The sequence below is a fragment of the Nesoenas mayeri genome, assembly GCF_963082525.1.
Source record: "Nesoenas mayeri genome assembly, chromosome: 6".
In the NCBI taxonomy this organism is placed as follows: Eukaryota; Metazoa; Chordata; class Aves; order Columbiformes; family Columbidae; genus Nesoenas; species Nesoenas mayeri.
Window position 1 is genome coordinate 3478081 of NC_137545.1, and position 15965 is coordinate 3494045.

The 15965-nt window shown below is 43.8% G+C and overlaps 1 protein-coding gene across 1 annotated transcript in view; it reads right to left on the minus strand.

Annotated features, from left to right (window-relative positions):
• Positions 1-11619, minus strand: part of LOC308041739 (neurobeachin-like protein 1) — a gene marked incomplete at both ends in the record, with an annotated part of 52282 nt that extends 40663 nt beyond the window's left edge. Inside the window, 10 exons of the mRNA XM_080346645.1 lie at positions 49-168; positions 766-898; positions 2577-3157; positions 3265-3363; positions 4130-4213; positions 5656-5742; positions 8323-8429; positions 9411-9717; positions 11220-11267; positions 11548-11619. Coding sequence (XP_080202771.1) covers positions 49-168; positions 766-898; positions 2577-3157; positions 3265-3363; positions 4130-4213; positions 5656-5742; positions 8323-8429; positions 9411-9717; positions 11220-11267; positions 11548-11619 — 1638 coding nt within the window. The remainder of the gene's footprint in view (positions 1-48; positions 169-765; positions 899-2576; positions 3158-3264; positions 3364-4129; positions 4214-5655; positions 5743-8322; positions 8430-9410; positions 9718-11219; positions 11268-11547) is intronic.
• Between the last annotated feature and the right edge of the window lie 4346 nt (positions 11620-15965).

The window sequence follows — 15965 nt, forward strand, 5'->3', positions numbered from 1 at the left end:
TCCACGAGAGCGCGTCGGGACAGGGTATGATTCAGAAGCTGAACTTACTTCATTCATGGCAGGGAATCGAAGTGGGGCAGAGACCTTCTGCTGCCCGTTGACGTAGATGTACACGAGGCTCTGACCAAAGGGCCTCTTGCCAGGCATGTGAACAATAGTTACGTTGTGCTGGTTAAGCAACATAAAGTAAGGAGGTCATTATTAAAAAGCAGTGAGATGACTGTATGATACTATTCAACTTCAGCTCTACTAATCTGGTGAGGAAATCACTTAAGAGAATAAATCCAAAACAACAACAAGATAAGACCACCTGTCAGCTGCTTCCATTTTAAAGTAGTTTACATGCAAACAGGTTTTTGAAGGGAGAGAGATACAGCTCTTTCACATTAGTGCTTAAGTATGGGAGTAGAAAAAGGCAAGGAAGAAACAAAGGAGCACATTTTATCAAATTACATAGCACCGCAGCCACCTATGCTTGTTATAATTTAATATAAAAGAATTCTGCATGTTAAAAAGATCTCTAAGCACAATGCTGTCACCAGCTTATCAATAACAAATACCTAATAACATAGCCATAACTTAGCTCAATCAATCACTAAACTACATGGAAATTGCTTGCATTATTAGATATTAGGCCTGTTCTTATGCAATGAATTATTTACATACAATAAAATAGACCATTTGTAAAACAACAAAAAAAAGGACTTTGACTTCTGAGCTATCAGCACTATCCCGAACAAAGAGTTTTTCAGTATCAAATCTTACCCAGAGAGAGTCAAAAAAACAATGGTCAGGCAGCATCACTGTTGCATATTCCCTCTTTGTGCAAACTGCAACCACCAGTACCCCAGAGCATGTAATAAATGCTTCAAACCCCATGCCACTTCCTGTGAAAAAGCTAAAGAAAAAGACAACAAAACACACAATCAAGTACTTACTTCATCAAAACTACTGGAAATCACCTAACAGTACATTCAGTAAGGAGCAAACCAACTTGAGTCGTTGTCACTGGTCCAATATCTACTACTTGACTGGCTCCTACTATTATTCCAGACAAAACAAGATGAAGAAGTGCCTCATAGGAGGGACCCCAAGGCACAGGACATGCAGGCTAAAAGGTGATCCACAAAGCTCACAGAGCAGCTTGTAGCATCCATCTTTTACTTGAGAACATAACCCTGGTCCCAGTAAATAATGCTTCAGTTTGACCCACACAGCTCAAGCTGGTTCTGCTGCAAAGTCCTGCCCGCTGCACACTCCGGAAGCTACAATATTGTAATAAACAGACTGGCCTGCAACCTCTGCTGTTTTCTATCAGCGAAATTGTGTCTGACAGCCCCTGGTAGAGCTGCCAATATTGAGAAACCTTCCAATTTTTAAGCACTTGAGTACGAAAAACTATATATAAATTTTGAACAGCTATCAAAACCTGCTACACATCCTTAGGCACCAGTATTCCAAGTGGGTGCTTTAACTACTGCACTATCAAATATCTGCATCTATCAATAAAAAGCACACATACACACACAGAGCACGTGAATATTACAGGCAACCTCAACAGATATAAGCTATCTTACAGTGAAACACTGTAAAGCATACCAGCTAGATCAAATTTTAATGATTTAGATTTAGTTCTGTGTTTAGCATTTCAAGCTGAAACTGGAATATTTAAACATTTCCTTTTAAAATTATTATTCATTTCAATGCACTACTGTTCTAGATTCCCAAAACTAGAATGATGTCTTCAAAACTGTACATAAAATGACAGAAAAGCAGTCAGCTATTGGTATAATAGCATCGCATGGAAATCCAATCACAGCTTTTTTACTTTGCAGGGCAATTCCACTGCAATTTTCTAGAACTACAGTCTACTTCAGAACTGCAGTGGGACTCTGCTACCCAAACACACAGGGCAGCCATGCAAATCCAAGGGGTCTCCACCTGCCTCTGTGGTTACTGATAAGCAGAAGTAACACTCTAAGACACAGGGGGTTTGAAAATACCAATTCTGTTACGACTAGAATTGCATTCTTCAACATTTCCCTTGAAACTGCTGTGCAGTAAAATGGACTGAAGGGAGCAAAAGACTCTTCAGCTGGTATTCTCCCCTTCTGCATTTTGTTTGCTGCTGAAGGCTAGTACCTAGAAAGAGAAATTATACTGAGAACCATCTGTGTCAATGACTGCTACTTAAGCAAATGAGAGTGTCCTTTTGTTGCACTCTAATATAGGAAACGCACTTCATTACCTTTACAGGACACAATGGGAAGGCTGCTCTCTTTTGGAGTGTGGGTTTTTTAGCTCTTTTGGGTTTTTTTTGGTTGAGCTATGAACCTTAATACAATTTGGAGTTGAAACCGTAGACAAAGAAACATTACAAACTGAGAAACTACAAGCTTGTTTCTGTAACACAGCCTTGCTCTGGTGACAGATGACACTGCTCCTCTTCACAAACCAAGCGCCACATATCGCATTCTATGAAGATAAACAGGAGTACCACATGTCATAGGGAACCATATGCCACAGGGAAGAGCTGACCCAGATTCGTGCTGTTCAAGCAGTTATAGTAACTATACCTATAGAGTTGCTTCCTCTTGCCACTTTTGCTGGTCATGCTGGGGTCCACCCGGTCCTGGTCAAGGCAGAGCCAAGCGTTGAAAGAAAACGCAGAGCCTAGCCACTTATGAATTGATGGAACAGCAATTCCGGCCATGCTGTGGTTCAGGTTGAAGTACTGCAAGGCACTGGCCATGCCCTGCTTCCGCGCCATCGCCAGAATGGCTCGCATGGTTGGAACAACGTACGGGTGAGCTTGTTTTGGTTCCTCAGTCCTCAGGAGCCATATGAGTTGAAGCAGTTCTTCTGAGCCCATTGACTGGCTCCCCAAAGAGCCCAGAAGGGCAATCAAGTTCTCTGCACAAGTACAATGGAGCGCTGAGTGGGAATTTAGCGTCTCAATGATCCGGATGACCATGTTCGCATTGACACACGTGGCGCGACTCTGTCTGTTAATACAGCAGATTAGCCTCAACCAATTTGAGATGAAAATCTGCAGGTCGTGTGATTCTAGTTCTGGAAGCCACTGGATAAGCAGCAATAAGGGCTGGACGTTACTAATGCCAAGCATCCCAACAGCCATGTGGTCACCTTCAACAGCCTGAAAACCAGCAGAGAACTCAGACATGAAATACAATAAAATAGAGCCAGAGGACGAAAGCTTGAAAAGATGTAAGCATTTTAGCATTCAAAGCAAGCACGTCTCACCATATTCATGAGTTCTTCCAGCAATTCTCGTGAGGGCTGACCCAGCGACTTTAGTACCTCATATATGTGTGCATAACCGATCCTCTCCTTGAAGACCTCCTGAGGATAAAAATCCCAGTCTCACTAACAAATAAAACGGACACAAATTGCTCATCTACTGCAGCAGGTTCTAATTTAATACAATACTAGATACAAAATAATTAGAATGCAAGAAAGACGTTTACAGGCTAGCAGTCTCTTTTTGATCATGTCCACTTTGTGATGGCCAGCATGCCGCAGATGAGAAGGATCTCACTGCAGCATGCAGATAAACAAGTAAAAGATCAAAGTTATATTTTAATAATTACCTATAACATAATTCCTTTGGTATAAGCAAAACGTTAATTCTATCACAAAATACTAACAGCTTTATTTTTCTCATGCAAACTACACCATGAAATGATTACATTGAGAATTAGAAGTATTCAGACATTAATTTTTGAGTGAAAGGTTTTCCTAGACCAGCTTGATTAAAAACTACCCATTCTAAACACTTCAAAAATTAGAAAGTGTTCTAAGGAAGTTTTCCTAAAAGCTAATTCTACCCCACCGGTTCGTGGGGCAAGTAACCATGGAATTCCTTTACACAGGTTCCAACTGCCATTAACGCTCTGACCTTCTAGTTCTGATAGAAAGATGGGTCCAGTCTTTGGACACAAATAAAGGGATAAGGGATGTTAATCAGCTATTCCAATTTGGCAGGAACGTATGACCATAATCCGCACACCTTCATTAGCAAGGTTCATCAAGATACGGTGATAAAAACACTAACTGGGAACAAGATCAAGAAGCCTCCTGCAAGCAGACCTCTCATAGATACTGTTACCTTAGCAGCTGGAGACTTGTGCATGACTGCAGTGAGGGCTTGAATGGTTGACACTGCCAAGCGGTCCAGGTGGCCCTGAAACACCTGAAAGCAGCAGGTACAGAAGTTATATACAAATGCACAAAGAGAGTTCAGCTCCAAAATCTATACGGTGCCCTCCTGCCAGGAGGGAAACCAAGAGCTCGCTAACATGCTTCCAAAATCATCTTCCCAGCAGTCAAGATTTCATAAGCCCAAGGTCTACACAGGAGTACATAACAATAGACAACTAGGCACACACTTTGAGAGAAGAGAGGCATTTACAACACACATCACTCTTCAAATATTCTTACGGACAAACAAGTTTTCCTCATGCGGCTAATGGACAACCTCAAGAGGGAGGGAGGAAAACAAACTAGGAAACCCCTTGCAGCATGTGTGTGTGTGTGCTGCTGGACAACCAGGCACCGCCAGCTCAAATAAAGCATCGTCTTTTCCTTCCGAGTCCCTACACACCAGTGCAGTGCACACACACAAATTAGAAGAGAGAAGTCACACCAGCACAGCAAGGGGGCTGCCTCACCCCTGCCCTCATCGCATTGACTACGATCTCTTTTTCCAATTTAACTTATCTTTTGAGGGTTTTTTCTATCATTCTTGTTCATATTGATATTTTCATGGTGGTTTTAAGGACAAAAATGTCAGAGCACTGTTTCACATCCATCAGTAAACCTAATTAGCCAAACTGGGCAAACAAAATCTGTTTCATCATCTCTGAAATATATGCGTATCAGACATATTTTGAAAACGAAGTATCAAGAATTGAAGACCGTGTTAGATGTGAAGGAACATTTACATGTGGCTAGAGTGTCACCCTGCGTTTCTAAAAAAGCCAAAGCTATTCGTTAGAATCACAATTTGTAGATTACTATACCTTGTGTTTAGCATTTCTTTACATTTTTAATTAGAACAAATCATTCTACTATAAAATTAATACAACAACAATTTGCACTTGAAACTTTCCACGATATTTGGGGAAAATTAAAGCAACAGGCTATTCCTACCTCCCTGATTCAGCCTGTCCATTGTTCTGTGAACATCTGTTCTTGATGACAAGCAAAGAATCAGGACATCAAATACAACCATTGAGATTCACAAACAAGGCCCCAGAATCCAAACCACCACAGTGCTGAGACAAAGAAGCAAAAAAAGAGGAAAGGGAGGGGGAAAAAAATCACCACCAGGTTGATAGAATTCATTTGGATTCCATTTATGTACTTCACCTTTTCCTTAATAAAAGCATAACTGAGGCTCAAGCTATTGCAAATATCTGCAATTTGAAGCAGATGAACAAAACTGAGGTTGATTTCAATCTGTTATTCAGAAGAATTATTTTCCAGAGACAGGAAATACTGATGCATGCAGCAACACAAGTTCATCTTGCTGCAGAAGGCTTAAAGAAGATGGTTAAGGTGAAGCACAAGAATCAGTTCTCCTGTGATTGTATCTTGAGTTCAACTGGAGCAAAAGACAGGTTAGGTAGGTACCTGGTCCTCATTCATTTCTGTCAGTAATTTGTTGGCAAGGTCTTTCTCACTCTTGTCTGCCACTTTATTGTTAGCATTTAAAAACAGCTGTTAGAAACAGAGACAAAAATAATGGATATAATTGCATTAAACAGCTACCCGCAGCCAAACCTGTGGAGGCTGCCTTGGACTTGTATTTCACATACACACCGAAAAGAAGAATTCTCACACCGGTGAGACACAATCCTCCATTAATCTGTATTTTTGCTGAATAGTTAAAAAAAAGGAACAATACTTCTTTTTCCTCATACATTTTGTTCCATTATGTGCTAGACAGTCTCTCTGACGAGGAACAACCTGAGAAATCAACTTCCATAAATCACAAGAAACAGAAGAACAACACTCAAGATACTACTTGGACTTACATAGGTGTGAAAGCACATAGTTAGAAACACAAGTCATTTTGAAAGGTACTTCACGGTCAAGGGCACCTAATATGGCAGAATAACAATAACATGCCTCAGAGGATTATAACATTAACAATCAGAAATAAGAACAAAGGGAAGCAGACACAGACACATGAAAAAAAAATTCACATGGGTTACTTCAATTCTGATAACACATGTAAAATGGATGCATAAACTTGTATTACAATGCCCAGATGGTTTTAATTCTTCTATTTTAAAGCTGTTCAGAAAAGAATATTTTTTTTAACCAGGCATATTGCTAGAGGTCATTGTGCTTTGATCAAAGTTTGACCTTTAACAGAGTTTAGGCGATGAGAAAAGATTCAGGCCCAACAAAGCAGCTTATTAAATGACCCTCAGTATATGATAAGCACCTCCTGGTACCTCCAAAGTACCGTCCCTCTTTTGGATGTTGCAGGAAAAAGCAACATTCAGATCATCAAAACTTAACCGAGCAGTTTCAAAAGGCTGTTGTGCAGATCTCTAACCCTAGAGCATAATTAAGGGAATACAGTTTGCTCATAAGCCTTAAAAACAGCAAATATGAAAGAAAAAAAAGATGCAAAGAACTAGGAAGTATGACTACAAGTATGGCCCCAAATACCCCAAGTTCTCTGGGATTTCTATAGCAGATATAGCAGTATGGATTTTTGTCACCCCCTCCTTTCCGTGGAAGTTTCTTGCACGTCACATTTGCTGCAGAGCCATCAGCTTCCTGAGTTCCAGATCTGTATCTGGACTCTTCTTGCTGACTGTGGAGCTGCAGAACTGCACTTTACACTGCTTGCTGGTGAATCCAGTAGCAAAAGTTTCATAGGTAAAGAAAAAGATCTAGAAAGAGGGTCTCTACCCCCAGCTAATAAGGAGAAATCCTAATTGCACAGCTAAATTCATCTTCCCTATTTGGCTTTGAAAAAGAATGCAGATACAAGTATATTGGAAAAGACACACGACTTCCCAGCCTTCACCCTCTCCACACTTCTCATCTTTGGGGATATTTTGACTGGAAAAGGTTAAAAAAACCCACTATGTAGCAAACTGGCAGCACTGATGTCCAATCACAGTAATATGTGAAACTATCACCGGAAAAAACCCTTAGAAGAGTGTACATAGGCAGAATAAAAATAAAGGAGCAAGCTGCAAAAATAGCGTAGCTGTTCCTGCTTTCTTAAATTCCACCACTTGTTCATATGAGAGCAGGAACACAGAGTCTCCATAAATAGGTAAACATCGCACTGCTTGATAATTTAGGAAGAAACTAAAAAATACATTTCTTACGGAGTACAAGGTCAGTACAAAAATAGGCACAGACTTCTAAACAGAGGAGAATGGAAAGGTCAAGCAATGTATTTTCATGAGAAGATTAAAAACCACATACAGTATTCAAAACACTTCAAGTCAGTTGGCATCCTGCCACTGATTATAACTACAGCTAAGACATAAGCCAAGCACATTTATTTCTAATTTATCACTGCACTATGTTCTAATCCAAAATCTAAATGGATTTGAATCAAATTGCATACTGTAGCTACCATTAAATTACCTAGCATTAGAAGAGCTCAAAAGAGCTATGTGACCAACATATCACAAAAAGAGAAATCAAATATTCCACAGAGTTACATCACAGCTACGTCCTTTTGCACAGGGAAAAATGACATCTATGAAGCAATTACTGAAAGACACTATAGCTTGCATATTCTAATATGACTATCTGGGACTGAGATGAAAACACAACCTCTATGTAAACACTAATCCTATAGAGAAGAACAATTGAAGAACATTTGTAACAGCTTGAGCTCATGTTTTATGTCAGCTACACAAGACCCAAATATTTTGAAACGCTTAAAGGCACATCGGCAAGGTCTTTTTTTAAAATAGAACAATATCCCTCTGAAATTAGAATTCACGCCTCCACCTGGCAGCACCTGGGACTCCCTAGCAATCCAGTGACAGACGTTAAAACCAAAACCAACCAAACAAAACCACACACACAAAATAACCCTCATAACAACAACAATAACGACAAAAAGATTTTAAAGTAACTTGGATCTTTCAGAACTTTCATGGCACTAGTGGCACTAATTGATCCAAAGTTTTACTTCTAGTATGTAGACACTATAAAATTGCATCTAATTCAGACAGAAGACACAAAGGTAATGAATATATCTGCAATACCAGAGGATAGATTTTGTTAAAAATTTGCTGATAAGGGAAAATTTACCTTGCAGTTCTGCAACAGTCGAATGAGATGCTCAAAGCAGTTACTGTTAAGGAAAATTGCCTGCAGAACAGGCCTATCTGTGCAGTCTAACATGGCTGTGATGGTATCTATAAAATTAAAACAGAACTGGCATCAAAGACAAAACACTTCCCAAATCCATCAAGCATTTTTTTCTGCACGTTACATAATAAATATGAAGAAAAAAAAATGTATCACGAACTGTGCTGTGAATTCTTTGATAAAGAATGATGTGTGTATTTGAAGCACAGAGTGCTAGGCCTAAAGCTAAATGTTTTGATGCTGTAAAAATTATCACGTTACCTACTATACCTACAGAAAAATTGAGCTGCCAAATATCTTGGATTGCTTTGGGGCTCTGTTTGGAGTTACCGCCATTTGTGACTCCATAAGCAGCAGGCCTTTTATTGAAAACACAAATGCTCGCTTTCTCATCAAGCCATTACTGTGCATTCTACAGCAGCCTTATATTGTAAGCATTCTTCATTGCCTGGGTACTATTCCTCAGTTTTCTTGGAAGTTTGTGAAAAGAAATACCTTTATTTCTATTACCCATTGGGAACAAAGTGGAAAAAATCCAAATCCCAAATCCTTATCCAATGACTTAAACCCAAGTGTTTCAGACCATCACCTTTGGCCAATGTTTACAACAATGCCATTTAAAGGCGAACAATCACAAAACAGCCACCACATGGGCCTTTCAGTACAGACCCATCTTATTCTGCCATTACTAAGGTGCTGATCAGTAATAGCTATTGCCTGGCAAAAGTTGTTGTTTTTTTGGGTTGCTTTGCTTTTTTTTAAATTGAGATGGGCAGTCTGTGAACCTTGATGCCCTGGTTAAATGGTAGCAATTCAATATGGTTTCTTGTGTTGTTTTTTGTAGTGAATGATTAAATAAGAATAGATCTGAAGTAATGTCAATGACGACATATGCAAAATATTTCAATTGCTTCTCCAAGTCAATGTTTTTAGTGGAACATTCAGTCATACTACTATCACGGTTCAATCATTGCTTGCTTCAGAGTTATCAAGAGATATTTAAAGGAACTGCACAATTGAGTACTTACTCAGCATTTGGATCTGCAGTGCTATGAACCTGCTTTCCCACTGCCTGCATCGCCTGGGATTAGGTAAAGCTGAATGGTCTGAATTAAGCAACTTGAAATAGTTCTCCAATATTGTGCTTGTCTCCACTTGCCGCTGGTCAGAACTGCTGGTCAGGAGGATATGGACAACTTCTGTCAGGCACTGCAGAGTCAGCTCTGCCTTCCTGCTCACCTCCTCGGGGCTCCTGTCATCCCAGCTGTCACAGTCGGCCAGAACACGCATCAACACCTCCATGGTGGCAGGAGATACTGCTTGAAGAGCGTTCCTCTGAAACCCACAGGTAAAAACAATAAAGGAAGAAATACAATCAAACCAGCAGTTTCAATCTGAGTTATCCAAATCATGGAACATCTGGGATATTGTGTCCAGTTGTGGCCCCTCAGTTCCAGCAGGACAGGGAACTGCTGGAGAGAGTCCAGCGCAGCCACCAAGATGCTGAAGGGAGTGGAGCATCTCCCGTGTGAGGAAAGGCTGAGGGAGCTGGGGCTCTGGAGCTGGACAAGAGGACACTGAGGGGGGACTCATTCATGGGGATCAATATGGAAAGGGTGAGTGTCAGGAGGATGGAGCCAGGCTCTTCTGGGTGACAACCGGTGACAGGACAAGGGGCAATGGGTGCAAACTGGAACACAAGAGATTCCACTTAAATTTAAGAAGAAACTGCTTCTCAGTGAGGGTGGCAGAGCCTGAAACAGGCTGCCCAGGGGGGTTGTGGAGTCTCCTTCTCTGCAGACATTCCAGCCCGCCTGGATACCTTCCTGTGTAACCTCATCTGGGTGTTCCTGCTCCATGGGGGGATTGCACTGGATGAGCTTTCCAGGGCCCTTCAACCCCTGACATTCTGTGAACATGCATTATGTCTCTTAATGCCCTGTAATTGTTAACTAAATAGGAAACATTCTACTTGGATTATATTGATGGCTACAGATGAAATGCACCCCATCTTGTTCACTTAACTATGCTTCCTTTTTCAATGAGAATGCTTATAGGGAAAAGGAAGTACAATTTAAATGCATGTTATAAAATTCTAATAAGGTAGCCTTGATAAACTGCTAATTCTAGGTAAATCTTCGCTTGAATTTTCATTTTACATCAAGAGATTAATAATACCTCAAAATTTTTGAAAAGAACATAATAATTGGTAAACGTTTCTCTGTGTCCTGAGTGCATTTCCCTCACTTCTCTTCCTGGCCTGCACAGGGTCAGGGCCAACTCAAATCTGGGGCAGGAGCCCAGCCTCACAGAACCTTTAAGAAGCCTCAGCAGGGACTCCTAGCCTTCTCTAGGGAGCTGGATTCAAACTGCGGCTCTCAGCCTTTTACCTGCCCGCGCTGCACTGCAGCCAGAGAAACATGCTCTTTGCTTCCCGTTTTTCCAAAGATTTTCAACAGCTTCCAAGCTCTAAAGGCCCTGTGGCTCTTTCTGAAACAGCTTACTTCCAGCATGTGCTGATTCCAAATGTGCACCTTTGCAGGTGGAGACTCCTAATCTAGGTACCCACGTTTTTCTTCATGATACAAAAATATTACAGTAAGTTCATATGAATGTGTAGTTACTGTAGACAGCAAATGGCTACGGTTATTTGAAAGCAGGACCTAGCTTTTAGCATTTAGATACTACTGCACAGAATGTCCCCAAACTTCGTAAGACAAATTCATAACCAATAACAAATTCTTCTCATTTATGGGTAATAGGGTATTTATAAACCTTAAACAATGAACAGGCATCTGGAGGCTTCAGCAGCTGAAAAGATTTCCGAACATCCTTACCTGACCACCAGCCACAATAGCTCCAAAGAGCTGAGCTGGGCTGGGCTCCTGGCACAGAGGGAGCTCATGGAAGCGGCAGCGCTGCAGAGAGACAGCTCTGCCCAGGAGCAGCTCCTCTGCACATGCAGCAGGGAGGGGAGAGGAGCCAGGCAGAGAGAGGTTAAAGGCAATGTAGGGTGGTACGTTGCCGAGGGCTCACTGAGAAAAATTACTTCACGATTCTAACACGGTAAGTCTCTGGCTGCAAGAAAATGCAGATGTGGTTCCTGGAGGGATCTCCTAAAGCTGGTGCATCCCCCAGTTTACAGGATCTGTCAGGTTCTCTCACAGTATTTCTGTTGAAGAGAAGAACGTGCTCCAGAGCAGGGCTTCCCTGCTGCCCTCTCACAGGGACAGGCATGATGGCATCTTCTGCTGAGGGTGATTGCAGGGTGAGCACCCAGGGGTGCCCAGGGCTGTGCTGCAGAGCAGGGTCCCTGCACCCCAGGGCTGTGCTGCAGAGCAGGGTCCCTGCACCCCAGGGCTGTGCCGGGACAGGGACTCTGCCGCCTTCCAGGGTCAGCACTCAGCCTGCCCAGGGAGATCCCCACAGTGCTGTGGGGAGAAGCTCACACTTCCAGCTCAGGTGCAGAATATTTGCAACAGGAGGTTTCAAGGAGAAGATTAAGACAAGGAGTACTATAAAGATTAGGAACTTCCCTGAGTCTGTGTTTTCAGACTCTCCTACTCCTGGGGAATGGGTGGAGAGAAATAGAAAGGAAGCTCTTAATTTTAAACAAATGCTTAAGACTCATCAACTGCAACTGAGTGGTCAGTAGGTCTTTCAAGTGAACCCTGACATGCCTTCAGCCTCTCCTCTGCCTATGCAGAACCAGCATCAACTTTGCTGCACCCGTTATGCTTAAGCTGACCCATCCAGTTTTCAGGCCTGCAAACAGGAAGATGCTGCCAGGCAGTGCCCTGCAAACAGGCAGATTTCTGTAGGGCCAGGGTGAGTGCCAAGAGGTTGGGATGGGGTCAGCGAGCACTGAGAGGGAAAAGACATGGTACAGGGAAACACCTCCCAGGAGGAAAATCTCCAGGAATCAGGGATGTGATCTGGGAAGGAGAAGAAACCAAAACCAGAAATGTTGTTGCATGGAAAACATAGAAAACTCTATATGGGCAACAAAGATGATTAAGGGAGTGGAGCATTTCCCTTATGAAGAAAGGCTGAGGGAGCTGTGTCTCTTTAGTTTGGAGAAGAGGAGACTGAGAGGTGACCTTATTAATGCTTATAAATGTATAAAGGGTGAGTGCCACGAGGATGGAGCCAGGCTCTTCTCGGTGGCAAACAATGATAGGACAAGGGGTAATGGGATCAAGCTGCAACACAAGAGGTTCTACTTAAATTTGAGAAAAAACTTCTTCTCAGTGAGGGTGACAGAGCACTGGAACAGGCTGCCCAGGAGGGTTGTGGAGTCTCCTTCCCTGCAGACATTCAAAACCCGCCTGGACATGTTCCTGTGCGACCTCACCTGGGCGTTCCTGCTCCAGCAGGGGGATTGGACTGGATGATCTTTTGAGGTCCCTTCCAATCCCAAACATACTGTGATACTGTGATATGCTCCCCTGCAGTGCAGATCCTGCCTCTGAGCAGCCCCCTCGCCCCCTCTCCCCCCCAGCAAAGCCTCTGCCCTCAGGGCCGGGGGCTCCAAGGCATGAACCAGCTCCTGTGCAGCCAGAGCTCCAGTTCCTCTGCAGAGCACAGGGGCTGAGAGCAGCTGCCCAGCAAGGTTGGTGTCTGGGAGGTGGCTGCACAGCTGGGGAAGGGTGATGCTGTCTGAATGCCCGGCTGCCTCTGCCCTGGCCTCTCGCACACCCAGCCTCACTGCATTTTCCTTCTTGTTCCACTGCTCTGTGTTCTGTTGCTGTGATCCTGTTCTTGCTGTCAGGCTCTCTGGGGATGGCAGTTTCAGCTGCAGAGTCACAGCCTGATCTTGTGGGTCCTTTCCTGCAGGTGTGTCCATGGGAACATGTGTCCCAGCTTTCCTCTGATCTATGGGTCTGTGAGCAATGCAGTCTCTGGGGCTGAGAAATGGGCTGAGTCTCCCTTAATCAAATGTCATTATTAGAACACTTGGCTCTGTCCTTGAAGTTTCCTTCCAAGCCGTGAGCTTCCCTCCAGGATGCAAACCTGTCCTACAGCATCTTCGTGTCATCTGAAACCCCCATGGAGAAGCACCGAAATGCTACGACAGAGAAAATGCTGTTGGGTTTGTGAGATGAGCCATGTGTGTCGTGGGCTACACGTAGGATACTGAGATATTAGGAAAGGGTGAGGCTTGTTATGGTCTGAGGTGGATTCCTCTGCTCTCAGCAGTGCCTGGTGGCTTTTCAGGGTAACATGGGAGTGTGATCAGCCTCCATCTCAGAAAGGTGCCAGCCCAGGGCAGCTGGAGCAAGACAGGGGGACAGACCAGCTCCCCTCATTCTGCACTAGGTCACAGACCATGCTCCTGCCTCTCAGGACCTGCTCTGTTCTCCCTGAGTGCAGCAGAAATGCTGAGTGTTTCTGACATCCAATACTATACAGGTATTTTTTTTTTCTTTTTCTGTGCTACAGCAGAGTTTTTTCTTCTCACTGTCATGTCCTGCGACTGCTACGTTGCCATCTGCAAACCCCTGCACTACGGGACCCTCCTGGGCAGCAGAGCTTGTGTCCACATGGCAGCAGTTGCCTGGGCCAGTGGGTTTCTCAATGCTCTGCTGCACACAGCCAATACATTTTCACTGCCACTGTGCAAGGGCAATGCTCTGGACCAGTTCTTCTGTGAAATCCCCTCAGTCCTTAAGCTCTCCTGCTCACGTTCTTGCTTCAGAGAAGTTTGACTTAGTGTGTTTAGTTTTTTTCCTAGAATTTGGATTTGTTGTGTTCATTGTGGTGTCCTATGTGCAGATCTTCAGGGCTGTGCTGAGGATCCCCTCTGAGCAGGGGTGGCACAAAGCCTTTTCCACCTGCCTCCCTCACCTGGCTGTGGTCTTTGTGTTCACCAGCACTGCTGTGTTTGCCTACCTGAAGCCCTTCTTCTTCTCCTCCCCATCCCTGGACCTGGTGGTGACAGTTCTGTACTCAGTAGTTCCTCCAGCAGTGAACCCCCTAATCTACAGCATGAGGAACCAGGAGCTCAAGGATGCCCTGTGGAAAGTGATGACTGGATCTTTTTTCTGAAGCTTTAAACTGTCCATCATCTTCTGCATAACAGTTGTAGTGTAAATCATTGCAGACCCAGCCTTTTTTTGTTGTAGTAGTTTTTGTTCTTTTAATTGTAATAATGTTATCATCCCATTTGTTACTCACTTTCCGCTTTTATTTTCTGACTGAATGGCTGCAGAAATGAGGAGAGGTGCTCTCTGTGTATTGAAATAAGTTCAAGATTTTTTTTTTTTTTTTTTAATGCTATGATGCTTCCTCTAAGGTTTTTTTTTTAGTTTTTTTTTTTTTTTTTTACAGCCACAGTTCCTGTGTGCATGAGAGGAGGGGAAAAGAGTCCAGCATGTCAGCACTGCCAAGGAGCACCAATGCTTGGTCTTAAGGGCTATTCTCTTTCCACTCCCACACTCTCCTTCTAATCCCTTGTATTGGTGTAAGACCTGAGTGCTCTGGCAGCTTGGTCAATGTCCTGCTGCGTGTCAGCCCTATGACTGCAGGCAGGGACAGGCAATGGGCACTTGTGTGACAGAGCTGGCCTCCAGAACAGCATTTCCATAGAGACAGCTGATCTCCTCAGTGCAGTGCCTGAAGGTTTAGGTCTTCTGCCAAAGTTTTCCTCAAGAACATGCCAAATAAATTGACCCACAGATATAAATATCAGTGAAGATCTAATAGTGTGAGTATGCAGGGTTGGGACACACAGCAGTGTCCTCTCACTGCCAGGCCTCCTGCCAGAGACCTGAAGGACCAGCAGAGCAGGGTCTGGTTTGTGCCCCTGTGTGTTGGGCACCCTGTGGAAGCTGCCCCAGGACAATCTTAAAATCATAGAATGTCCTGAGCTGGAAGGACCCACAAAGATCATCGAGTTCAACTCCTGTCCCTGCACAGGACACCCCACAGTTCACACCACGTGTCTGAGGACGTTATCCAGTCTCTTGAACACTGTCAGGTTAGGGCCGTGACACCTCCCTGGGGAGACTGTTCAGTGTCCAGCACCCTCTGGGTGAAGAACCTTTTCCTCACGTCCAACCTAAACCTTCCTGGCACATCTTCCTGCCATTCCTTCAGGTCCAATCATTAGTCGCCAGAGAAAATAGCTCAGTGCCTGCCCTTCCTCCTCCCCTTTGAGGAAGAAGTAGCTGCCAGTGTCCTCTTCTTCAGGCTGAACACTTCAGCCGCTTCCCTCCAAACCCTTCACCAACTTCATGGCCCTCTTTTGTAGTAGCTTCATATCCTTTTTATCCTGTGGTGCGCAGAACTGCACACAGTGCTCCAGGTGAGGCCACACCAGTGCAGAGTGGAGCAGGACAATCCCCTCCTTGGCAGCCATCAGTGCTTTGCTTCCCTCTTGGCTGCCTGGGCACACAGGTGGCTCATGTCCAACTTGCCGTCCACCAGAGCCCCCAGATCCCTCTCCATGGAGCTGCTCTCCAGCATCTTGTCCCCCAGTCTGTATGTACAGCCAGGGTTGCCATGTCCCAGGTGCAAAATCCGGCACTTGCCCTTGTTGAATTTCATGCAGTTGGTGATTGTCCAGTTCTCCAATTTGTCCA